This window comes from Exophiala bonariae, assembly GCF_035927105.1.
Source record: "Exophiala bonariae strain CCFEE 5792 chromosome Unknown scaffold_6, whole genome shotgun sequence".
NCBI classification, from domain to species: domain Eukaryota; kingdom Fungi; phylum Ascomycota; class Eurotiomycetes; order Chaetothyriales; family Herpotrichiellaceae; genus Exophiala; species Exophiala bonariae.
Window position 1 is genome coordinate 857,260 of NW_027042481.1, and position 23,832 is coordinate 881,091.

General features: G+C 50.7%; 9 protein-coding genes across 9 annotated transcripts; 5 read left to right on the top strand and 4 right to left on the bottom strand.

Moving 5' to 3' along the window:
• Positions 1–37: 37 nt before the first annotated feature.
• On the top strand, positions 38–3,030 carry LTR84_011755 (uncharacterized protein; the record flags this gene model as incomplete). Its single annotated transcript, XM_064855283.1, has 2 exons — positions 38–73; positions 145–3,030. 2 exons carry the CDS (start codon positions 38–40, stop codon positions 3,028–3,030), a joined length of 2,922 nt encoding a protein of 973 aa, XP_064708872.1.
• A 1,704-nt stretch (positions 3,031–4,734) lies between these two features.
• On the top strand, positions 4,735–6,120 carry LTR84_011756 (uncharacterized protein; the record flags this gene model as incomplete). The annotated part of the gene is made up of 1 exon (XM_064855284.1): positions 4,735–6,120. One exon carries the CDS (start codon positions 4,735–4,737, stop codon positions 6,118–6,120), a length of 1,386 nt encoding a protein of 461 aa, XP_064708873.1.
• Positions 6,121–6,871: 751 nt separating this feature from the next.
• LTR84_011757 (uncharacterized protein) lies at positions 6,872–8,719 on the bottom strand (the record flags this gene model as incomplete). The annotated part of the gene is made up of 2 exons (XM_064855285.1): positions 6,872–7,311; positions 7,366–8,719. The coding sequence occupies 2 exons, from the start codon at positions 8,717–8,719 to the stop codon at positions 6,872–6,874; spliced, it is 1,794 nt and encodes a 597-aa protein (XP_064708874.1).
• Positions 8,720–9,293: 574 nt separating this feature from the next.
• On the top strand, positions 9,294–10,452 carry LTR84_011758 (uncharacterized protein; the record flags this gene model as incomplete). The annotated part of the gene is made up of 2 exons (XM_064855286.1): positions 9,294–9,970; positions 10,041–10,452. The coding sequence occupies 2 exons, from the start codon at positions 9,294–9,296 to the stop codon at positions 10,450–10,452; spliced, it is 1,089 nt and encodes a 362-aa protein (XP_064708875.1).
• A 534-nt stretch (positions 10,453–10,986) lies between these two features.
• Positions 10,987–11,745, top strand: LTR84_011759 (uncharacterized protein; the record flags this gene model as incomplete). Its single annotated transcript, XM_064855287.1, has 1 exon — positions 10,987–11,745. The coding sequence occupies one exon, from the start codon at positions 10,987–10,989 to the stop codon at positions 11,743–11,745; it is 759 nt and encodes a 252-aa protein (XP_064708876.1).
• Positions 11,746–12,629: 884 nt separating this feature from the next.
• LTR84_011760 (uncharacterized protein) lies at positions 12,630–13,913 on the bottom strand (the record flags this gene model as incomplete). Its single annotated transcript, XM_064855288.1, has 1 exon — positions 12,630–13,913. The coding sequence occupies one exon, from the start codon at positions 13,911–13,913 to the stop codon at positions 12,630–12,632; it is 1,284 nt and encodes a 427-aa protein (XP_064708877.1).
• A 2,535-nt stretch (positions 13,914–16,448) lies between these two features.
• TIF34 (translation initiation factor eIF3 subunit) lies at positions 16,449–17,624 on the bottom strand (the record flags this gene model as incomplete). The annotated part of the gene is made up of 4 exons (XM_064855289.1): positions 16,449–16,808; positions 16,864–16,980; positions 17,036–17,542; positions 17,598–17,624. 4 exons carry the CDS (start codon positions 17,622–17,624, stop codon positions 16,449–16,451), a joined length of 1,011 nt encoding a protein of 336 aa, XP_064708878.1.
• Positions 17,625–18,337: 713 nt separating this feature from the next.
• Positions 18,338–21,157, top strand: MIS1 (mitochondrial C1- tetrahydrofolate synthase precursor; the record flags this gene model as incomplete). Its single annotated transcript, XM_064855290.1, has 1 exon — positions 18,338–21,157. One exon carries the CDS (start codon positions 18,338–18,340, stop codon positions 21,155–21,157), a length of 2,820 nt encoding a protein of 939 aa, XP_064708879.1.
• Positions 21,158–21,597: 440 nt separating this feature from the next.
• Positions 21,598–23,384, bottom strand: LTR84_011763 (uncharacterized protein; the record flags this gene model as incomplete). Its single annotated transcript, XM_064855291.1, has 5 exons — positions 21,598–21,617; positions 21,679–21,912; positions 21,973–22,247; positions 22,304–23,231; positions 23,339–23,384. The coding sequence occupies 5 exons, from the start codon at positions 23,382–23,384 to the stop codon at positions 21,598–21,600; spliced, it is 1,503 nt and encodes a 500-aa protein (XP_064708880.1).
• Between the last annotated feature and the right edge of the window lie 448 nt (positions 23,385–23,832).

Genomic DNA, 23,832 nt, shown 5'->3' on the forward strand with positions numbered 1-23,832 from the left:
GTATTGAGAACTTCCCAAAACCCCCAACTTGGATATAATGGCGGGCCTTGAGCAGATCGAGGTGCATTCACGAGTATGTTGATGCCACATGTACCCTCAACTGTGTGAAGAAGTTTTAGCTGACCACTGTTCGACAAATCAAAGAACTACCTGGTCCGCTGGGTCAATGTCAAGCAAGAACAGACTATTTCGTGGACTGTCCAACCTCACAAAAAGTCCATCAACTTCGGCCTCTTCAAGCACCCTGGCCCTCAATCCGTCCTCCATGCTTCACAAATCTCCCTTCTCCCACCACCCTCGCCCAACCCTGCGGCTGCGGATGAAGACAAAAGCGAGGCTAATTCCACCGCCATCGAGAAGCTGACCAGTATTGGCCTGAAACAAGTTCGCTGGGTAGGCAAATGTGAAGCCGATAAGGTCTCCCAGGGCATTTATGAAGTCCCCTTAGGTCAGGGCGGAAACTATGCTCTGGTATTTGACAACACGTTTTCCAAAAACATCTCCAAAACCGCCACTGTCTTTCTCTTCACATATCCTACGGCATGTCAGTCGCAGATCCAGTTCGGTGCCCAGATGCACCATTCTCAAGCAATGGCTTCTGCCATGGCCATAGCGGCGGGAAATGCGCCCATGTTCAAGAGAAGCCCTAAGCTCAAGGCTCGAGACAAAGAATCGGTCGACTCCCTGAGACAAGCTTCACTGAGCCATTCCGTCCCGGCAAGCATTGCTGCTGTTTCTGAGGGTGCTAGAGCTGGTGAGGATTCGGCCTCGATTCACACCGGTGTCTTACAGAAACGGAGAAGGAAGAAGCATCAGGGTTATGCCCGTCGCTTCTTCTGCTTGGACTATACATCTTCCACACTCTCGTACTACCACGATCGTAATTCCTCAGCTCTCCGAGGCGCCATTCCACTTTCTCTGGCTGCGATTGCCGCCAATTCAAAGTCTCGTGAGATTTCGATCGATTCGGGCGCGGAGATCTGGCACCTCAAAGCCAACAATGTCGGAGATTTCGAGGCTTGGAAGACGGCCTTGGCTACTGCTACACGTTTGATGCTTGAATCATCCACTCCAGCAGATGGTCTACATATTGAGACTGGGAATGGAGGAATGGCAGACCGACCATCAGCGGTGAACGACCAAGAATGGGCTCGGCTTGAAACCTTATTAAGCAGGATATCAGGCACTCGAGATGCAGTGCGTCGCCTATGCATAGACACGTTGTCTACTCCCGCTCCCTCGGCGTCACCGAGACTAGGACCAGCATCTCAGAGTACCACTCCCACTGATGGCCCGAGTGAAGATTATTTCAGACAGGATGACAAGCGACCCTTCTGGAAACGAAAACCCAGTTCCAGTGCCACCCAAGCCAGTATTTTCAAACGTAGCGTTTCGGCGCAATTGGCCGTCCCTATACCTGGAGTGGAGAATCTCCTGAGAAACGGAATTCCAGCTGCACCGGCCAACTCAACCACTCGGCCTCATATGCACCATGAGGAAAGCATGTACGATCATTGCAAGGCTCTCTTGCACGATTTGGACTCGGTGGTTTCGGAATTCTCCAGTTTGGTAACGGAGAACAAGATCCGACGTACTGCTCCGCCTAGATCTGCGGTGTCAAGGATGAGCCTGCAGTCTGTTGAGTCGCAGGAATACTTTGATGCCGAAGATGACAAGGGACTGCTCAACATACACAGTGATTCTGATCGAGAAGAGAGTTATGATGAAGCGGTTGGAGGAGATGAGGATTCTGCCACCAGCAGTGATATTGGTGAAGATTCACTGGATGCGGGCAAGAGAAGATCCGGCAGTCTCTCGTCGTATCTTCCACCTCGTGCCAAAACATTGACTCCCCTGCCCATGGAGATTGTCTCAAGGCGGAAGACTGTCGCTGCCCCAACCATTATGCCACCAAGTCTAATTGGATTCTTGAGGAAGAATGTGGGCAAGGATCTGTCGACCATTTCGATGCCAGTTTCGGCCAACGAGCCGCTGTCCCTTCTTCAAAAAGCCGCGGAGCAATTGGAATACTCACAATTACTGGATAGTGCAGTTAAGAGCGGCGACACCTTTGAACGATTGATGTATGTAACGGCCTTTGCTCTGTCTGCTCTCTCGGGGGCACGTGTCAAGGAAAGGTCTATTCGAAAACCATTCAATCCCATGCTTGGGGAGACGTATGAATTAGTGCGCGAAGATCGAGGATTTCGGTTCATTGCAGAAAAGGTATCACACCGACCTGTTCAGCTTGCATTCCACGCCGAGTCCAAGGACTGGACATTCACACAATCACCTATGCCGTCGCAAAAGTTTTGGGGCAAATCGTCGGAAATTATTACCGAAGGGAAAGCACGCCTTGTTCTACACAGTACAGGGGAAGTGTTTTCGTGGTCAGCAGCCACATGCTTTTTACGCAACATTATCGCAGGCGAGAAATACGTTGAGCCGGTGGGAACCATGACGGTTTTTAACGAGACGACAGGAGCCAAGGCTGTAGCCTCATTCAAGGCCAAAGGAATGTTCTCGGGCCGCAGTGAAGAAGTCGAGACTCAAACCATTGATGCAAACGGGCAGGATCTAGCAATCAATCTCCACGGGACATGGACGACTGCACTCCAGTTGAAGGAGCCCGGCAAGATTGGACAGTCGAATATATGGTCGGCAGGAGCTCTGGTGGACCAAGCACCGAAACACTACGGTATGCCACTTTTTGCAGCGCAGTTGAATGAGATCACGGATGTGGAGAGGAATCGACTCCCGGAGACGGATAGCCGGCTCCGACCGGACCAGCAAGCTCTGGAAAGGGGGGATCACGATGAAGCCGAATCACTCAAGAATCAATTGGAGGAAGCACAGCGAGCCAGACGAAGAGAAATGGAAGAAGCGGGCGAGACGTGGAAAGCGCGGTGGTTTACACCGGTGGAGATGGGGGGCGAAGTCATCTGGAGGCTCAAGGCTGGTAAAGAGGGCTATTGGGAGGAAAGGGCACGTGGTGAATGGACCGGAGTCGTGCCTGTGCTTGACGTATAAGAATTAGTATGAGTTGTCTGTACTCGGGATCAGGCTCTGTTATCGCAATAGATTTGGTCATGGATGATGGATGATGGAGACTTGATGTCGAGGTGGCTGGTGAACTGTACTCGTAATCCTGTCGAGGATCAGCATAGTCGTGGCTGGCTTCGTTAGTCCAAGACTATCAAAGTCTAATTGCTTTGCCGAGATATGAAGGCACATGGCGTCGATAACTTATCAGGAACGTGCTTGAGCGTTGAGCCTTGGGCCTTGGGCTTTGGAGCCTCGACGTCTTCACACTTCAAGTTGATCTCGTGGATGTACCGAGCCCTCCGTAACTATTTCAATTCTAACCCACGCGTGATCAATCAAGGGCGTCACGTATCCGGGATCCCATCCTTTGCCGCCATCCATATTAAGATTTTGGAACTGGTCAAGGATCCTGGGTTCTTACCGCGAACCAATCCCACCGGCACGAACAGCCACTCCGTGCACCCATACGCCCTGAAGCTTTTGGCAACCGGCACTTATCCGCCCATTGCAGTTGCTTGTTCAAGTTGCTGACAAGTGACAGGCTCAGGCTCAGACTGCCTGTCTGCAGCAAGATTATCTAATTCGAAACCCCCCTTCCCTCCTTCCCCTTGGCGGGGAAACCCAATCCAGACCTAAGAAGTTACTATCGTTTTCTTTTCACTTTCTCCCCAGTGGTGCGGGTGCGGATGCGGCTCGTTCAGTTGATTGATTGATGTCACGTCACGATCTCGTCGGCCGGCAATAATGAGAGAAAGGTTACCTCGTACTTCACTTTTTTTTGCTAGGCTACTACCTGCCCTTCCTTAGAGCATCCCATCCCCATTTCCATCTCCCCGGTCGTACGAAGTAGATACTACCTCTCACTAGTACCGATAGGCAGATACTACTATTACTCCAATCTAGTTATCCCGTCGCTTCATCTTATCATGCCAGTAGTGGGTGACTCAACGGTCCCTCGCCGGTTTGGCCATCACGCCCCTCCCCAAGTTAACCTGTCTTCCCTCCCGTCTCATCCACTTCCTCGACCTTCCGCTCTTTTCCTGTCCAGTTGTAAAATAGCTACTTCTACCTCACTCACTTCCCCAGATTTTCGTTCTTGTCTTCCTTTTCCGTTGAAAAAGGTACTGTCGTTGCTGTCCTTTCGCGATTTTCAGGGTTCTGTTGCGCCTTCGAGGTGAAAGCGGGTGGAGTGGTTTTTTTTTTGCGCTCTTCCATTCAACGACCACATTCCTAAGGTCACCAGTACGGCGTGTTTGGCAGCCTGGTCACCACACTCAGAAGCCATTACTGCCAGAGCTATTAAAGTGCATTTTGCATTTGACTTCGATCTGTGATACTTGCCTGGTGTCGGACCTCTATACTGCCACCCCTCGATATCAGAGTCACCATCACAGCCTCATTGATAAGGCTCAAAAGGCATCTTCCGCCGCACTCACCAATCAAGACTTGTTATCAGTCCCGGTTTCATGGGACAGCAATAAAATATTGCCTGCCCACCGCACGACAAAAGTGCGAGAGAGAAAATGGATTTGATCAAATCCTCCGCTGTCCATCTCACCTTTGACTCTTTCATATGACAATTGCTGTAACTGCCACGTTCATCACCATATCACTCTGTTTGACACCAACAGCTTCAGAAAATCGCCCCACCCACTGGCTCAAACATTGGACGAGAGTCATTTCTTGACAATGTCTACTCCCCGCCGGCCGTCTTTGGTCAATCGTGCCTTGAGCACACCTCCACCAACTCCCAATTTGAGCAGCTCTACCGCCATGAATACTCCTATCAAGCAACAGACGTACCATTCAACATCACATCTCACCCCACCGACATCACCACGAGATAGCCGACTCTCACCAACCAACACAGACATTGCCACTTACTCACCCACACCACAATCTCAAACCCTATCGACCGATCAGAAATTACGACACGGACACCTTGAGCCCCTGCATACGGACATCCTCTCCACGACCAGTCGCCAACCACCACCAGCCTCTGAAGCTCTAGAGTGCCCATTCAAGATCGAAATTTTGAAAGACGACCGAGGCCGCGATGCCTATTTCGGCTCCGGAGCCTGGAGCATCGTGCTGAAAGCCACAACACACAAGAAACAACAGAACAGCCCCACAACCCAATTCGGCCATGGAGGACTGAGCCGCACTATCACACCACCGCATTCACCTATTCAAACAAATCCCATCCTGGTCGCTGTCAAGAAGCCCAACCGTCGCGACGCAACCGAGATCCTGCGCAGCGAAGCCAAAACCCTGGGCTACTTACAGACCCTCCCAGACAGTGAACGATTCGTTGTACCCTTCTATGGCGTGATCGACCACTCGACACTGGTGCTGGGAGCAATACCCTACTCCCTGGAAGACCACATCCGGAAGCGCGCCTCCGAGCAAGCATCAAACTGGACATCGACAGAGCCAGTCCTCGGATCGACGACTTGCTGGCTAGACCTCGCACACAAACTCACCACAGCACTCGCGTGGCTCCACACCGAAGCCGGCGTCGTCCACGGCGACCTCAAACCCGGCAACGTCCTACTATCACCAGTACCATCATCATCCAACAACCAACCCGACCCCGAATCCTCATTCCCCTACGCGCCAATCCTAACCGACTTCTCGTCATCCCAACTCCTCCCCACCCCACAAACACCGCACCCACCACTAACACCCAACACGCTCTCGGCCATAACGCGCGAATACACGGCGCCGGAACTGCTGTCGTCGAGCGTGCTGCGCGACCCAAGCTCGACAGCCACGCGCGCCACCGACGTCTTCAGCCTCGCCGTGACGCTGCTCGTCGCCGCCACCGGCCAGCTGCTCGTCTATCCCGGCAGCGTGTTCCAACGGCAGGCTATGGCGACACAGGGCTGGGGTGTCCTCGGTCTCGTCAGGAATGGGGATGGTGGGCTGAGGGTTCCGCGCGGGGGCGTCGTTGAGAGGGTGCTTGAGTCTGCGGTGAGGAGGAGACCCGAGGAGAGGGTTGATGCTGAGGAGTGTGTGCGTCTTGTGGAGAGGGTTGCTGGGGGTGTTAACGGAGTGGAGGCGGGGAGGTTGTGAGAAGATCTGTTCATGTACTAATTAATTATCTTGACTGGAGGAAGGATCTACGGGTGTACAAGATACGGTGGAAGGAGACTTGCTTGATCCTGGATCAAAAGAGATCTCATGGTTTCTGCTCCACGGGAGAGCAGAGGAATTTGTTCGAGTATGTACCTCTATTTATGCGGACAACCAGATTATGGAAACATATATGTATGTACAAGATGATCGCCAGAGGGGTAACATGTATGTATGATATGACACAGGAAGAAAAAGACCCCTTCCCAAACGTCGCGATCAAAAGAAAAACCATTCAATCTGGTGCACCATCAACTCCCTCAGTAATGCTAACTGTGATGGCCGTCGTCCATATCCATCTAATTGCCTAGTCAGCGCGCTGTAGAGCCTGTGGCTGTTGCCAGAAGATTGATTTTGGGAGCAAGTGAGTCTCAAATGGATGTTTCAAGGTGTTTGGATTTCTCCTCCTAGTGAAGGGTGTTCATCTCCTTTACTAAACCTCATAGAAATCGACGGAAATTGTGGAATCCTACTAAGTATATCACTCGGAGATCCCTCTGGATTGGTTAACCCTCATCGGTAGGTGTAGTGGATTGAGTTTGTATTGCTCCTCACTATCTAGGTAATTCCATGAGGTTTCGCCAGTCCTACTCGTCAACGATTGCTTTGGGACTAGTGCCGATGTCACATTCAGGTAATCCCTACTAGTAGAGTGTGGGATTCACATAATCTCTGGAGTGTGGTGCCGTGCTTAGCCAATGGCCTTCCATACTCTGCTTCTCTCTCTTGATAGTCCCCTCCGACTTAGAAGTCGATCATCAGCCACAAGCCGATTATAAGCCTTACGATACATCCGACTAATGTCATATCTAGGAGGAGGACGAAACTTGACATGTTGTGATAGGAGGCGTGATGCGTTGCGGACGAGGTCCGAATGTGTTTTCGAGAAACCGACTGGTGTATTTCCACCTTCCTGGGTCAAGGCTTCAGTTCGTTTACCGATGAATTCCTTCCTCAGTTGCAGCACTTCTGACGCATCTGGCACATATACCGCATCCGTGCTGAGACCAGTTTTAAGATTTTCTAGTGCAGCGTGCATGGGAATCATATAGACCCATGGCAAGTCGGTCCTCGCAGCGACGACGAACCCACATAATTTGCCGTTAGCCACGACCCACGTTCCTGACCAGCCTAGAGCTTGTCATTGGTTAGCTGTGGCAACTTATGTGAAGGACGTGTACTTACGGATTTTCTTTTCCAGTGTAATCAATTTGACGTCAAAGACGGATGTTCCCACTTGCAAGCATGAACGAGCATTCGTAAGTAGACCTGAGAGAGGCTGACTCCCAGTCAACCGGACGGGAACAGCCCCACAGTTGTGGAAATCTTCTCGTAGCACCCCGTGAATGGCCTCTTTGCCAAGCAGATTAGGTTTAAGCAACAATTGGAGTATCCCTGCAGGTAGCTCCGCCAGATCCAGGAGAGCAATGTCGAAGTCAGCCCGATCATTTACCTCTCCTGAGACATGCTCGTCGATGACCGGCTTCGTGGGACATAAGACCTTTAAGCCATGAATTTTCAGGTTGGGTGAAGTGGTATTCACTTGTCGATTCGTAGGTGTCTCGAGGCTCGGTAAGCTGGTTGACAACACCCTTAGAAGCGTACTTATAGCCTTCTCATACACAGACCGGTTGTCGTCTGGACCATCGTCGATGATGGTTTTATTCTTTGCTGCAAGATTCTTGGTGGAGTCTATAGGACTCAGATTTGCATCAAAGCCGTGTCGAGTGACTTGAAGGTATGGGTAGCCATCGACAGTTATCAGACCTCCGACTTTACATCTCTTTCCATCAGGCAATTCGAGATCAAGGCCGCACGTTGTTTCGATCTTCTCTGTGATCGATATGAAGATGCCCTCGACCTGGCACAGCAGCTGGCGGCGAATGGCAGGCGGCATAGCCGACAAAGCTGGAGCCTTTTCCAGAACATAGTATTTGAGACCGTGCGAAGCAAGCTCCTTTTTAACCCGGGGGTCCTCTCGGAAATATTTCTGTGCTTTCTTTCTGTTAACGTCTCCTTCACACCAGACAAGGACCGACAAAGCCAGTAGTTCGGGCCGGAGTCCTGCCTCATAAATCTCGATGCTGAAAGAGCTGCCCGATGTGCTTCTGCATCTCAAAGACAACTCTTTTCTGATTCCTTCAATGAGCTCAGCTTCGCCGGGTTTCCTCTTTCCCGGACCAATGTAAGGCCTTAACCAGGTGTCTTGAACGAGGAAAGCTTGTGGAGCGTTGGGCGAAGTGGTATGGTTAACGCCATGGCATGTAGCTTCTGTGGTGGGCGGTTTTTTGGACGAACTCTCGTCCCCCGTTACTTCGAAGGATGTCGAGGTAGTCGAAGACGTCATTCCAGGGACGCAGGAAGAGGCTTTTTCAGATGCAGTTGGAGAGTTTGACCATACGGTGCACTTGACATCGGTTTCCACAGCCAAGGACTCGACATCTCCTGCAGAAGATGCGTCTCTGCGCCACTTAGGGGAGAAGAAATCGCCAATGATCCCGTGCCATACTCGATTGATTAGTGGGTTTCGTTGAACCATCTCCAGACGGGAATTGGAAACTTCTGCAGTGATATGACTCTTTAGTTGTTACTTAATGCTGGTCGTGATGAGACAAAACCTGTCAGGAGAATATCAGAGGAGACGATCTCCTTCTGTATGCCTTCGGCTGAAGAAGAAGGCGCAGCAACACGGCCATCGCAATTCAATTCAATCGATGTCTCCTATCATATCGCCTCGCGCAGAATCGTATCCGGCAGTCCTCGGTAATGCATGGTACTCGCCAGGGAGCTTAGAGTGGCATTAAGCGGTCACGACAGCAGCAGGGAATGGTTTGGAGCCACAAATCAGGTCAATCACTTTTCTTCCTGCAAATAATTGGGGCACATGTGCGCGGGGCGCATGCAGAGGTGAACAGTCTGCAATTGCGAGGCTGATTGGCCTCTTGAACAAGCAATGCATGAAGTGCATGGAGTTTTGTTGGTGACGGGCTGTGTCTAGCCTGACGCCCCAAAGGCGTGGGCAGACGTCCATAAAGCACGAAGCCTGCTCAAAAGGCATTGCCGAAAAGGTCTTTTATGTCCTAATGGCAGACACACCAGGAGCAATATCAATTATGACAGGAACGCTTGCCCAGCCCCTCGACGCTGAGACAAAAGGCAGGATTGGTAGGGCATTTTTCGGCGAGACGTTCGAGATGAAAGGAGGTCTGGAGGCATTTCAAGACTACTTTGATTTTTATGAAAATGAGCTTTCGTGGCTGAAGGCCAGCTTACCACCAGGGGCCGATCAAATACCAGGGATAATTCCTCAGACGCATGATGAGTTGCTCACCTTCGCTCTGATGCTTGGCGACAACGCACATCGTGATAGGCGCGAGGCACGTGCAATGTTGAAGTCACAAATGGATCTCCTTAATGTAAATGATTGGGAGCTCGACCGATCAATTGATACAACGTTGAGATTATGGCTCCAAATCAACGTGCGAGAGGCTGGATCTGGCACATCTATTCCGGAAGTTCACTGGGAGGATGACCAGAGTCTCGAGCACTTCCTAGGAAGTCTGTTCCCGGTGGAGGAGTGGGATCTGGGTGCGAGAGAGCGACGACTGAATCCCCAGTTTACTGTTGCAAATATGGTTGAGATCTGTGACCTCAAGATCAGTTGGACAACCAGCCTCGAGGATCACCTGCGCCTCGAACGTTGGGATAAGCAAAAGGTCCTATGGATTTTCCCCCATAAGAGAACACTTTGTGCATTGCTAGCGGAGGCCGGCTCTCCTTCGGGCCGAAAGTCAGTTAAAACCACACCCGGGACAACATGACCAAAGCCTGGAGTTCGTTAACGTTTATCACTTTTATAGGTGCCCAATACCTCTGAGTGTCATCAGAGAAACGATTCAGACTTTGGACCTCTTGTTCCCGTTCTGGGATCAGCACACCAAAGCCTTCCTGAAACGAGAGGGACAAACATTCCACGAGATTATTGCAGCCCCCCAGCATGGCCGGAGAATGCATCTTCTTGATTTCCCACATTGGAAGGTTCGTTTACTCGACGTGTATGAGGAGATCTACCAGTCGCCGCCCGTGAGCATAACCCAATTATGGAGAGACCGACGAAATCCTCAACTGTGGTCAACTTTCTGGACAGCTGTGGTCATCCTGCTTCTCACATTACTGTGTACTGTTTTCGCCGTCATATCGACAATTGCAAGCTCTTTACAGGCGTGGCTAGCGTGGAAAGCATGGCAAGCGCAACTCAATTCATCAGTTTGAGCAGTAGAAGGTCTTGAAGCATGGAGATAGTCCGGATGGCCCCACGCCCGCGGCCCAAGAGGCCCTATCAAGTCATGGCTTGAGTTCATCCACTAACTAAGGCTATTGTCCACAAGGCTTTTAAGCGCAAGTTAACTGCTTGCTGTCTACCCTATCCCTGTCTTTCAATACTGAGGTCCGAATATAACTCATAGATGTACCTAAGTATTTGCGCGTGTTTTTTCATCATTCTCTTGTAATACATTGCAAATCCACTTCGGTATTTGGCAGCTTGAGGAGAAGGCATCAACTGCTTTAAAATCACGTCACTGGGGCCTGATGCCCAGTCAGGCTAGATGTTCGATGCTGCGTTGCATCACTGTAAGGTGAGGACGGTCCAGAGCAGACCTTCCCTATTCCATGACTGTGTGCCTTCCGTGTAGCTATGCCCTCCTCTTTAGATATCTCGCCCTCCCCTTAAAAAAAAGACCACTACCAAGGTAGATATAAGGGTGCCAGGGAGGTGACTTCAGGGAATAACAGTGGTAGAGCAGGATGTCCAGTCCTGGATCGTTCAAGCACCGCCCACTTACCGCCGCCTCTCTGAGTGCTGAAGATCATGGTCCAGGCACACTCTATTTCGCCTATGGTAGCAACTTATCCCCAACTCAGATGACAATCCGGTGCACAAGTACGCCAGAACGATCAGGACAGCCCATTGCCATCGCACGGCTACATGGATGGAAATGGTTCATTTGTGAGCGTGGATGTGCTAATGTCGCTTATACTGGGAACGTAGGTAGACTCGAGGCTGAGGATGGACCCAAAGTTGATGCCAGCGGAGGCGATGAAGTATGGGGCGTTCTGTACAATATGAGCATCGAGGACGAGGAGACGCTCGATCGCTATGAGCATGTTGACTGGTCAGCACCTGAAGCTGAGCCGTCGAAGGAGTCTTCGAACGAGATCAGCAGCGACGGCCGTGGTTTCCAAAGTCTGCTAGTCATGGCGAGACCCAACGAGCAAGGCACTGGACATCACAATAAAGTCTATGTGAACGCGGAGATTGTGGAGTGGAAGATTAAGGGATGGAGGGACCAGCAGCAAGATTTACGGTGGGCAAGGGTCCTAGTATATGTGGACGAATACCGAATAACAGAGGGCGCTATCCGAGAGAACTATATCGGTCGAATGAACAGAGGTATCAAAGAAGCGGTCACTTTGGGCTTGAGCAAGGAATGGGTTGAGAAGGTCGTACGTCCACAAGTTCCGGATGGGATTGATGCCCTGGAGGGCTTCGTCGGCGTGATATGATTAGTTAGACAAAGAAAAATCGCACCGATTTGATCTTATTTCAGGGAACGCGTCGCTATTATGGGTGAATATTAGATGGCCTAGATGTGTATATATGTCTGGTCATATTGATCAAGTTCTGTGGTTCATCTCCTCCTGCTCAGCGCTAAAATATGATCGTCGCATTCTCACCTCTGTTCTTGCTGTGTCATTAAACCAGTGTCCACAAGCCAAATGCCGCGTCATAACACTTCTGTCAATTAGTCGTTTCCCTCGCAATTGTCAGCGCCAGACTCCAGGAAAAGGATCCTTTTCGCTTCGCCTCGTCTCGCGTGACCCCGGTTGGTATCGTAGTTCGAAAGCAAATGTCCTGTCAGCCTGATTCCGATCCTCTCCCCCATCGAAGATTATCCTCGCCCGTAACATTCCGGTCATCTTTATTGATGTGCATCCATGACCCTCCTTCCCCGCACTTTCCCCGGATCTTTATCTCGGTGTGCATTTGTGAGTTTTCGTGGAGCTGATGCGGACGTCGAAGTTTCCGGTAGTTTGTTTTGCCGGATATGGTTGGTCGTCTTGACAGTCTTCGACAATACTTGTCCGGCATCGAGACTCGGACATGTTGCCGTTCGGCGTGTGTTCGCTGTTTGAACTGGGTGAATGTTACAGCGGTTGCTAAGCTGTGGTCGAATTTCCAACTTGGTGCTATTCTCAGCCTGGTGGATCCAGCCTCGCGGCGCACACCCAACTTGAAAATGAGGCTGCCGATACTCTTTCCGTCGTCTCCAACCTGATTTCCGCTGATTATCATTATTCATTCCGCTTCGTAGTATCCTCTCCGCTCCTCCCGTCCCAGGTCTCGAAATCCCACCCCCTCTGCTCCACACATGACGATCTCTCAATCATTACGAAGGCGACACAAAATCTCTCCGCTCCACCGCACCACCCATACTCTCGCAGAACTCTCCCAATCTCCTACCCCACTCCACCATCCGCTGCTCGTAGTAATTAAAATGCTCCTTCTTCTGGCGCTTCGCCAACATGCCCTTCTGCGCCTCCCAATCCCAATACTCACACATCTCCTTGCCATCGCCCGTAACGATCGGCCTGATCTCATGAACCCGCTGCGTCTGCAGCAGAAACTTGGGGTACGAGCGGGGCGGATTGTATTTACTCTCCATGGACCACACCAGCCTGTATACCCCCGATTTGCTCACGGTGTGGGTCTGCGTGCGTTGCAGCATTGCGGCGGTGCTGTCATCGAGAGGATCGTCCGGGCGCGACACCTCCGTGACTGCGACGTTCAATTCGCGCATCTCCTGGCTACTCGGCAGCTTGATTTTCACGTAGAATGTCATCTTCGTGCCGTCTTGGATACGCACGCTCGGCTCCCCGTACAGTGCGTTCACGTGCAGTCGTTTCTTCTCTGCGAATGTGCTGGCTGTGCTCTTGCGCCGCGAGTCCTGTGAGAGTGCTAGTTTCGTCGCGCCCGTGTTGCGCGGTGCTGGCATGAGTACTGGGGTGCTGCCTGGGAGATCGAGCATGACACCTGTGCTTTTCGTATCCGTCCCGACGTTCGTAGTTGTTGGTGCTGCCTCATTGCCGGATTTGCCTGATGCCACGGATGCTCTTCTGGCCTCCTGTGCGGCTTGAAACTTCGCAGCTCCCGAGTGTGTTCCGTTCGTGGAATTATTACGCGGTGTCTCTGACGATACTTTACTGGCGTTCGAAGCCAATCGCTGTCTCGTGACCGGCGGTACGACCAAGCCTTCTGAGCTTCTCGGCCGCTCGTGTGACTTGCGTGCCGGTTCGGGAGCAGTGCCGAAGTTCGCACCACCCGCCTGCGCCGACATCGCTGCCCACCCCAAGCTACCTCTGCGCGGCGGATCATGCACAAGTGGAACCGGGGCCGCGCCGTCGGTGATGTCTGAGTCGAAGTTCACGGCGATGGAAGTGTTGCGCACGAGTTCTTCGATCTCGGCTAATGTTGCGTCGTCCTCGTCGTCCGGCTGATCGGTGATGTTGACACGTGGAACCCATCGATTCCAGTCTTTCCATGTCTCCGTGTTCCGAAGCGTGCGGAAGACCAGTGATGCTGGCGCGTTGATCCTCGTGCATGCTGACACGTACCAGATTGCTTCTGACATTGGTATGTCTGGCGTTGAGAAGTCGGTCTTTGTTGCTGCCATTTTTGCGCGTTGAACTCAACAGCAGATTTAAGAAGCTCGGTCTGCTTACGCCAGCTCGTGGAGGAAGTGAGTTGTTCGGAGTCAAGAAAGACTTGAACCACCCAAACTGCGGCTGGTGGCCTGGCGCATGTATCTCTTCGTGCCGGTATTGGGTTCTGATCACACAGTGCCGTATAAACAATAATTAGTTATAGGTTTGATTGACGAGTTGCTTGAATTCCCATAAAATGAGTAACAATGAGGCGTGTAGCATGAGACGCAGTCAATATTTCCGAGCTCAAGCAAAGGGTATCTTGTGAGAAAATCTAAGTGCAGCAATCATAGAAAACCGAAAGATGTAATGCCTGTCCTGCGTAGCAAAGGGCGCACAAAATCGCCACCAGGCAGAAATTATTACTCTCTGTGTAGTATTTATTGAGAGAAAAAAAATGACAAAATGATTCAAGCAGGGTCGAAGCTATCCACAAGGTTGTGGACTTTTCATAGGCTCGCTCAGTTAGGCAGATCCAGTTCTCCGCAATTCAAATACGACGATGGGCTTTTTGAGTCATCGACTCATCGGGCGGTCTGGGTAAACTTATGTCAGATCTTAGTCAGAATCTCTCTCAGAGGGACGTTGTGAGATGGGCAAGGAAGATTGTTGGAGGAGAGGACGTTGGATGAGAGTCGAAGATTTACTTGAGGAAAGCTCCACGGCTAGATAGAGCCGCGCTCAAGACCAAGAGGATCAGCTGGTCAAAGCACCAAGATGCCTAAGACAACGAGTAAGCCAACGAGATACGATGACAAACACGGGGCTCTGTGATTCGAAAGGGCGTTGATGATAATGTGGGGGAGGGAGCTTTGGGGTGACCAACCATACGGAGTAATTAGACTCGATTCGAACGTCAGAGACAAAAGAAAGAAGTTTCAGGCGAGCGTGTTTCTGACTAAGCATCTCATTTGGCTATCTACCCCTTGAACGCTGGTGCCGCCAGCTTCCTTCTCCTTTGTGTACACCAGGTACCTATTGGATCCAGGTGTTTTGAGGGCTAAGCCTCTCCATTGGCACTTTTGGGAACTCCCACATGAGGTTGCCAACGGCAAGGCCCCCACAACGCTGGTCCAAACTTGACTCGTAGCCTTTCTGGTTCACCCTGATGCAAAACCGTGAACGTCTACGACGGTCACGCTTGAAGTGTGTCGATACAATTGTGGGCGTACCCCAGTCATCTGTCGCGTGCCAATGGCCATTCGCGGCGAAGAGAACCTCGTGGAAGAATCGAACGTTTGTGATTGGGTAAAATATCTGGCTATCAACCATGACTTGGAAGAGACGAAGGTTGTGTCGGGCGTCCAAATGCGATACACCGAGCAAGAAGCCGAGGGCGGCGAGGCAGGAAAAGTACGTGTCCATGTGCTTGAACGTGAGGTATAGCTCTCGGAGATTCGTGGCCACTCTTAACGTCTCATAATGTGTGTTAGTCAAGCTTCCAGTGTCGATTGTGAGGTGAATTTCTCTCAGTCCGTGAATCGCAGGGAGACGAAGTTCTCGGTAAAGTCTGTGGGAAGAGGACTCGAGGTAGATGGAGAACAATATGTTGCGATACAAGAGAGGTGCAAATTCTTCGCGAGTCTGACGGCATGTCCGAAAGAGGCTGGCGAGTGTGAGAAATAGTCGGTTCGGTTTCAAGATCCAGGTTGGCATGCAATCAACTGAGACCACAGAGGCAAGCAGAGAGAGGTAGATCTTGTGACGGAAATCGTAGGGAATTGCAAGGAATTGTAGATCTGGACGCTTTGGTTTGCGGCGAAATCTCCGACCGTGAGCGGTCAAAACCCCAGACTCTTGGTACATTGGTAGTTCATAATTTGCTGTCATGGCTTTGCCAAATCCGTACCGGTTCATTCTCATTCGTCCTATAGATCGGCCAATCTTTACCACAGTCTGTCTCTTCAGTGTCATAGTCTTGCACACAATGCAGTTTCTCACTGGTTGCACCATGTTGTGTTCTTGTGCAAGGTGTCTCTCCATCTTGACCCCGATCCAGACCAGGATGGAACAAAGAGCGATGACAGGAATGAGAATAGACATCAAAAAGGTAGCTCCCTTCATGTTGAAGTCTTTGTAGTGGTTGGTCGGATGCCCTAGATCGGCTGCGAGTTAGTGATGGTTATGATCGTGTGCTGACGAGTTCTTTCACCGTCGCGATCAACTGCGGTAAGTGAAAGATTGTTTTGTGAGTTGAAAGAATTGGTGCACAGAGAAAGCCGAGCTGCCACCCATTTCCCCTCCTTAGCGCCATCTGTAGTGAATCTGACATATATAGGACCAGGGCTGAAGCGACGTCACTTGGACGGAATTGTAATTTTGGTGTCGCGGGGCACGCCCTCGATAAGTTGCTGAAATCCACAGGTGCTCAAGGCTCGACCCCTGAAACATTGAGCATATGGGATTGTTGATCCACCTCCTGCCTTACTGATGGCAGCGGCAAATACACATAATACATAATACTTCATTTCTCATTTTCAAGGGGTATCGTAGAATGGTGACAATCATTTTCGTGCTTGCTCTCTCTCAACTTCATACATGAAATCAAGGTAGGGCTTGTCAAAGTGGTGCATCCTCACATATCCATCTTCACCACCACTAGCATAGGCTGTGCCTTGGGGATGAACAGCGATGGTATTGAGGGGACCAAAATGACCACGGACACGACCAATCTCATCTTCGAAAATCTTGTGGTAGAACCGAGCCTCGAATTTACCTTGTCGAGCCGATGTTGTGGTGACATCCATAGCAGCTTGTCCACCTCCAAGAATAACAAAGTCCTTTTTGGAAGTGATGGAGGCAGTGTTCAGAGGCGTGTCAGCGACATATGTCTTCATAATGCTGAGATCTCGGGACGAGATGAGCTTTGACGAAGTTAGTAGATGTGTGAATAATACGCGGTAATCGATAATGACCTACCTTTGCACTCTTATCCTTTCCAGCAGTGATGAAATATGTTCGATCGGGCGAAAATTGGAGATCATTGATGGTGGTGTCGTATTCGTGAGCTTCGATACTCATCAGGTATTCGCCAGTCTAGTAGAAACAGAATCAGCGTGAGGTCAAATTAATCAAAGACCGTTTGCTGTACCTTGCCATCCCACTGAGTTACAGTTCCATTGTCGTGTGTGGAGATGATGTACTTGTCGAGATAACTCCACCCTGCCGCAGTGGCCTTGCTCTCCTCACAAACAATCCGGAAACTGTGCTCGTTGGCTTGTTCGGTGAGGTCATCGCCATATCGGATATCATAGACGACAATTGTGCCCAAGTGTCCCATTCGCTGCTCGGTCACCGCCGCCAACTGTTTGCCGTCCTCACTGAATTGGACAGTCTTCACCGCAGTGGCAAATTCCCAGGTCTTGACACATTCTCCAGTGTGAACATTCCACAGCTTGATGGCATTGTCTGCTGCCCCAGTTGCGAGAAGAGTGCTGTCTGGGGAAACATCCACTGTCCAGATGGCACCCTGATGTCCAGTGTATGTTCCAAGTCTCTCTCCGTTGCTGGTGAACCAGGCGCACACGACCTTATCTTTCGCTACCGAGAAGAGCAGATCTCCCTCTCGGTTGTATTTGATTTGATTCAGCGACCGTTCCTAATGTCCAGAGTCAGTCCTGGCCAGAGATTGCAATTTTCCAAAGGTGTCTTACATGGCCTTGGAGAAGAATGGGTCTCATTGTCGTACGAGGTGGCTCCTGTGAGCGCTATGGATTCTCAAAGGCTCGAATATTCGTGAGAATTGTTTCTGTGTCCTCGAAAGATGTGCTGATGAAGAGAGATGGGAGTGACTCGGAGGATGATTCGTGGTGAAGAGGGCGGCGATGTGGGAAAATTCATGCCAAGGCTGCGGAGACACGAGTCAGAATCTTGCCCACATCGTATATTATGACTCGCGGGCAATTTCTATGACAGTGCTTTGGTCACTTTTGGTAGAGGGGAAGTCTGAGGTCAATGAAGAGCTCGAACCTCCGTGTCAACCTTTAACCGACCTGTATACAATGCTTCCGACATCGAGGCCGGGATTCCATGCTAGTTCCTATCGATTTCGGAGGTTCAAGTCGTGAGAATGCTCAGCAAATCATTTCAGACTCAGTCTCGCAGGTCCGGTGCATGTGCAGCAGGCCATCGATTTTTCTCCAAACTTTCTCCCACTCCTCCGATATTTCCCTTTGAATCTTCCCTTCCTTTGGCGCGCCATCCACCATTCATAAGACCAGGCTCCACGCGTTGCTTACCCCGGAGTCCCTCACTCAGATCCATCAACTCTTCGAGTACTTCTTTGAGGTGTTCCTCTTCTACGGTATTGGCCCAGAGATCCCAGAAGAACTGCGTTGGTGGAACCGCAGTCAATCCACCGTCTCAGACCTATTCAACCAAAGCCACAAGAACTATGGGTGCTACCAAGATCGATGGCAAGGTCATTGCCCAGAAAATACGTGAGCGTCTGGGTGTCGAGGTTGCTCAGAAGCAAAAGGCAAACCCACGCTATCGACCATCCTTGAAGATCATCCAGGTTGGTGATCGCCCAGACTCAACGACATATGTACGCATGAAGTTAAAGGCGGCTGAGGAAGCCGGCATTGATTGTGCTCTTATTCATCTGCCTTCTTCAATTTCGGAGCCGGAGCTGCTTCAACAGATCACCCAGTTCAACAATGACCCCTCTGTTCATGGCATTCTCATTCAATTGCCAATCCCAAAGCACCTTTCAGAACACACCATCACATCTGCTGTTCTTGATGAGAAAGATGTCGACGGCTTCGGAGCAACCAACATCGGTGAGCTGGCCAAGCGTGGTGGCAAGCCATTCTTTGTCCCCTGCACACCCAAAGGTGTTATGGTTCTCCTCCAAGAAAGTGGCGTAGAGGTGGCAGGCAAAACCGCCGTAGTTCTCGGACGAAGTGATATCGTTGGAAGTCCAGTCAGCTACCTTCTGAAGAATGCCGATGCAACAGTTACAGTCTGCCACTCCAAGACAAAGAACTTACCAGATGTCATCAGGCAGGCAGACATTGTGGTTGCGGCTATTGGCTCACCAGGCTTTGTAAAGGGAGACTGGCTGAAACCCGGTGCAGTTGTCATTGATGTGGGCACAAATTACATTCCTGACAGCACGAAACAATCAGGCCAACGTCTTGTTGGTGACGTTGAATTTGATTCAGCAGCAGAGGTCGCTTCCCAAATCACCCCAGTCCCTGGTGGAGTGGGCCCAATGACTGTGGCCATGCTGATGCAGAATGTTATCGACTCAGCTTCGTCATATTTTGAACGATTGAAGAGCCGTCGTATCCTTCCTCTGCCCATCAAGCTACAAACCCCAGTCCCGTCCGACATCGCTGTGGCTCGATCACAACAACCTAGGTTAATTACTCATATTGCCAGTGATATAGGCATCGCACCTCACGAACTAGAGTCTCATGGTGCCCACAAGGCTAAGGTAGATCTCTCCTTACTGTCTAGGCTTGAACACCGGAAGAATGGCAAGTATATCCTCGTCAGTGGCATCACGCCGACGCCTTTAGGTGAGGGGAAATCTACCACCACCATGGGCTTGACTCAAGCACTGGGTGCGCATCTTGGGAGGATAAGTTTTGCCAATGTGAGGCAGCCCAGTATGGGTCCCACATTTGGTATCAAAGGTGGTGCCGCTGGCGGTGGCTACAGTCAAGTCATTCCCATGGATGAGTTCAACCTTCATCTGACTGGCGATGTTCATGCCATCACAGCGGCAAACAATCTGCTCGCAGCTGCAATTGACACGCGGATGTTTCATGAATCCACTCAAAAAGACGGTCCTCTCTACAAGCGTTTAGTTCCTTCCAAGAAAGGAAAGCGAGAGTTTCTTCCCATCATGTTTCGAAGATTGAAGAAGCTGGGCATCGACAAGACCAACCCTGACGATCTGACTGAAGATGAGATTCGTCGCTTCGCTCGACTTGATATTGATCCAGATACCATCACTTGGAGGCGAGTGCTCGATGTCAATGACAGACATTTGAGGGGCATTACAATTGGTCAGGCCCCCACAGAGAAAGGCCATACGAGACAGACAGGCTTCGATATTTCCGTTGCAAGTGAGTGTATGGCGATCCTTGCCTTGGCCAGTGGTCTAAAGGATCTCCGTGAACGTCTTGGAAGCATGGTCATTGGATCATCTAGATCAGGAGATCCTGTCACCTGTGATGATATCGGCGTAGGTGGTGCTCTCACTGCACTCATGAGGGATGCCATCAAACCCAACTTGATGCAGAGCTTGGAAGGAACTCCAGTCTTCGTCCACGCTGGGCCTTTCGCAAATATCAGTATCGGAAATAGCTCGGTACTGGCTGATAAGTTGGCTTTGAAGCTTGCTGGAACTGAAGCGGATGAAGATCACGATGCGAAGGCTGGATTCGTTGTGACAGAGGCCGGCTTTGACTTCACCATGGGTGGGGAAAGATTCTTCAATATCAAGTGCCGTGCCTCTGGGCTCGTCCCCGATGTTGTTGTGGTCGTTGCGACCATTCGTGCACTGAAAGTCCATGGTGGAGGACCTGAGATTAGCGTTGGAGGTGCATTACCCGAAGCTTACCGCACAGAGAACGTTGAGATGCTTCGCGCCGGTTGTGTCAACTTGAAGAAGCATATCGCCAACGCTAAATCATATGGCATCCCTGTGGTAGTAGCCATCAATAAATTCGAAACTGATACTGAGGCAGAAATGAGGGTCATTGAAGAAGAAGCCCTGTCGGCCGGAGCAGAAGCTGCTGTCCCAGCAAACCACTGGGCTGAAGGTGGTGCTGGTGCGGTTGATCTGGCCAAGGCAGTTATCGATGCATCAACTAAACCCAAGAACTTCAAGTATTTGTACGATCTGGAAGGTACTGCACAAGAAAGAATCGAGAAAATCGGCAAGGACATGTATGGCGCCGCCAAAGTCGAATTCAGCGAACTCGCACAGAAGAAGGTGGATATGTACACTAAGCAAGGCTTCGGAAATCTCCCAATCTGCATTGCAAAGACTCAGTATTCGCTCAGTCACGACCCGGCGCTCAAGGGCGCCCCAACGGGTTTCACCATCCCAATCCGGGATGTCAGACTTGCCGTGGGAGCTGGATATCTCTACGCACTAGCTGCCGATATCCAGACGATTCCGGGTCTCCCAACCGCGCCCGGCTATCTCAACGTTGATGTCGACCCCGAGTCTGGCGAGATCGATGGCCTTTTCTGAGCGCTATTACCTTGGAAAAGATCATTTGCATGAGTTTTTACGGTCATTTCAACATCTTAACATAGATACCCTACGTTCAACAGTTATGGTTTTTAGTTGAACCTGTATGATTTTCAACAATAAGATATATCAGATAGAAATACCAAGTCTGGTCTCCAGCCTAGAAATGCAAGGAGCTATCCAACCAAATTTCGAGCTGTTTCAAACTTGCGATAGATCTTCTGTGGTAGCAACCGTGATCGGCCTTTGACTTACCCCTTGCCACAAAAGCACTTCCATCGACGTTTGGTGCCTAAAGTGGGTGCCTACTTTTGAACGAGATGCGTCGGACCATGGAATTCAATCCGCGGTCCATGATAGTGCTTCTTCCCATGCACAAACCAATTGATCAGCACGAGAACAAATGCAATACCGATCATCACGGACGAGTAATCTATTGGTTACCAGAGTGTCAGCCACACTATTATCCCACTTAGAGGCCCCGAACCAGAACTTCAGCGCCAAAGGGGAAATGAACTTACTCATAGTACTTGGTGTGACTGGTCTGAAGGGCGGGATGCAGAAGATAATGGTGAAGATGAGGCCGAAAACCACGACCGCTGTGTTGGCCGTCCAACCAACAATAGCCGGGAGTCGGAACGCGCGTTTGTCGGGAAGATACGTCAATGAGCGCCTGCGATAAAGGAGAAGTCCCGCTGGCATGATGAAGGAGATCTTCTGTAGTACCACACAAGAACTGAGGATGGCATTGAATGCTGTTATATGTCAGTCTCCAACTCAAAAAGAGGGAGGCTCCAGGGACGAGGGATTATTACCAGTCTTCGACGCCAGGAAAATGCACCCGCAGATTACCAAGATCGCATAGTTCAGAAGGATCGCATAGATGGGTACCTCGGCTTTCGGATGGATCTTTACCAGATGCTTTGAGAAGGTGAGGGCGTTGTCTCTTGCAAATGACCATGTTATCCGAGATGAAGTTTGCAATACGGCGTTCAGCACAAACCAGGCGATCAACACTCCTATACCCGTGAAAACAGCGGCTGCATCCAAGGACTGCATCCCTTGCCTATAAACTTCGAGTGTGATGTATCTGGTAGGGAAGATGGCGTCAGTGGAAATTCCTCAACTTGAACACGGGGGGCTTACCCTGATGTACCGAGAATTGAGTCAATGTCTGCTACACTATAAAGGACGATTATGCTGAAGGGAAATGCCGTGCAAAACCCGATAGTGACTGCAGCCATTATAGCTCGGGGCACAGTCTTCTGCGGGTTCTGGCATTCTTCAGCGAGATGCAGGGCGCCATCCAGTCCAGCATACTGGAAACACGTGGTCAACAGGCCACTGAAGAAGCATAATCCATCACTCCAACCAGTCTGATTGATAAAAGTCGTCCATACAAATGAACTTTCTGCCTTTGGCTTGGACCTGACCAGAAGTGTGATGGACGTTACCAGGAAGAGGATGATAGTGGTGGCGAACCCGACATCGTGAAATCTCGGTGACCGCTTAAGCACAAAGATATTGGACGTGAGGACGAGCAGCAGCATCGCCTGGTACATGAGGAACTTGTGCCAGTCCTGCGGCTCATAGTTTGGATTGTATGCCACGGCTAGTGTGGTGATCTGCTCAGCGGGGATGATCAGAACAGCGGCCCCTATGGCTATCCAGCTGAAAATGCTGAAGATACCACAGAAGTAGGAGGTGAAGAGATTGATACTCTCCGGACAGAGAATGGAAACGAAGTGATATTGCCCTCCCGCGGTCGGATACACAGAAGCCAGCTCCGCGAGCGTTAGTGCATCTGCAAGGGTAGACACTGTGCTGACAAACATGCCATAAAGCAGTCCAACGGGGCCACCTTGCAAGAGGACGATCTGGAGGGAAGCCGAAACGCCAGCCCAACTATTGCAGATATTGAAACCGAGAGCCACAAGCGAAAGTGGTCCGATGTTCGCCTTCACTGGAGCTTTCGAAAGGTGGAGGCCGGCAACCTCTCCATCAGCAATAGAGGTGGAGTGCTCGAGCTCCCCATGGTCATTCTTCGAGCTGATATCCGCCATTACGGCCGATCCTGTGCGAGAGTGTGGTTAGTACTGGATCCATCAAGCAGCGGCAACTGGGGTTTGATTGTCGACATCTTTTGGGAATGTAATGCGTGCGTGCAATAAAAAGACCTACTCGATGAATATTTCTCTTGTTTCTCGTGCGCAGCGGATTCAGACATGGTCTATCGATCGGCTGTTGAATCATACGTTCCAACTTGGGCATTGAACCCACGAAACCCGGCGAAGCATGCCACCATATATCTGTCTTGTCGAATGCCAACACCCGCACATCTGCGTCCATATCGTGCCTAGGTATCAATGACCCCAACTACCAAGGACAACCTTATCGACACGAACAGCATATCCATATCGGAAGTTGAGATATCGCCTTTGGGGGCGAGGTAAACGCGCTTATCACCCAGGTTCGGTGGGTCCAGGAGATGGCAATCGAACCTGCGCAGAGCCTATCGAGTTGGTCTGAGTTCGGGGCTTAGTCGAAAGGCTGAAAGAGATTGGTCGACCATTGGTGGTTGGAAACCACGCCAGCTTGCAACCGCGTTAATCCCCCGCATTCTAGCTGACACTCTTCAGTCACTACTATCGAAAATACAATATTCAAAATAGGAA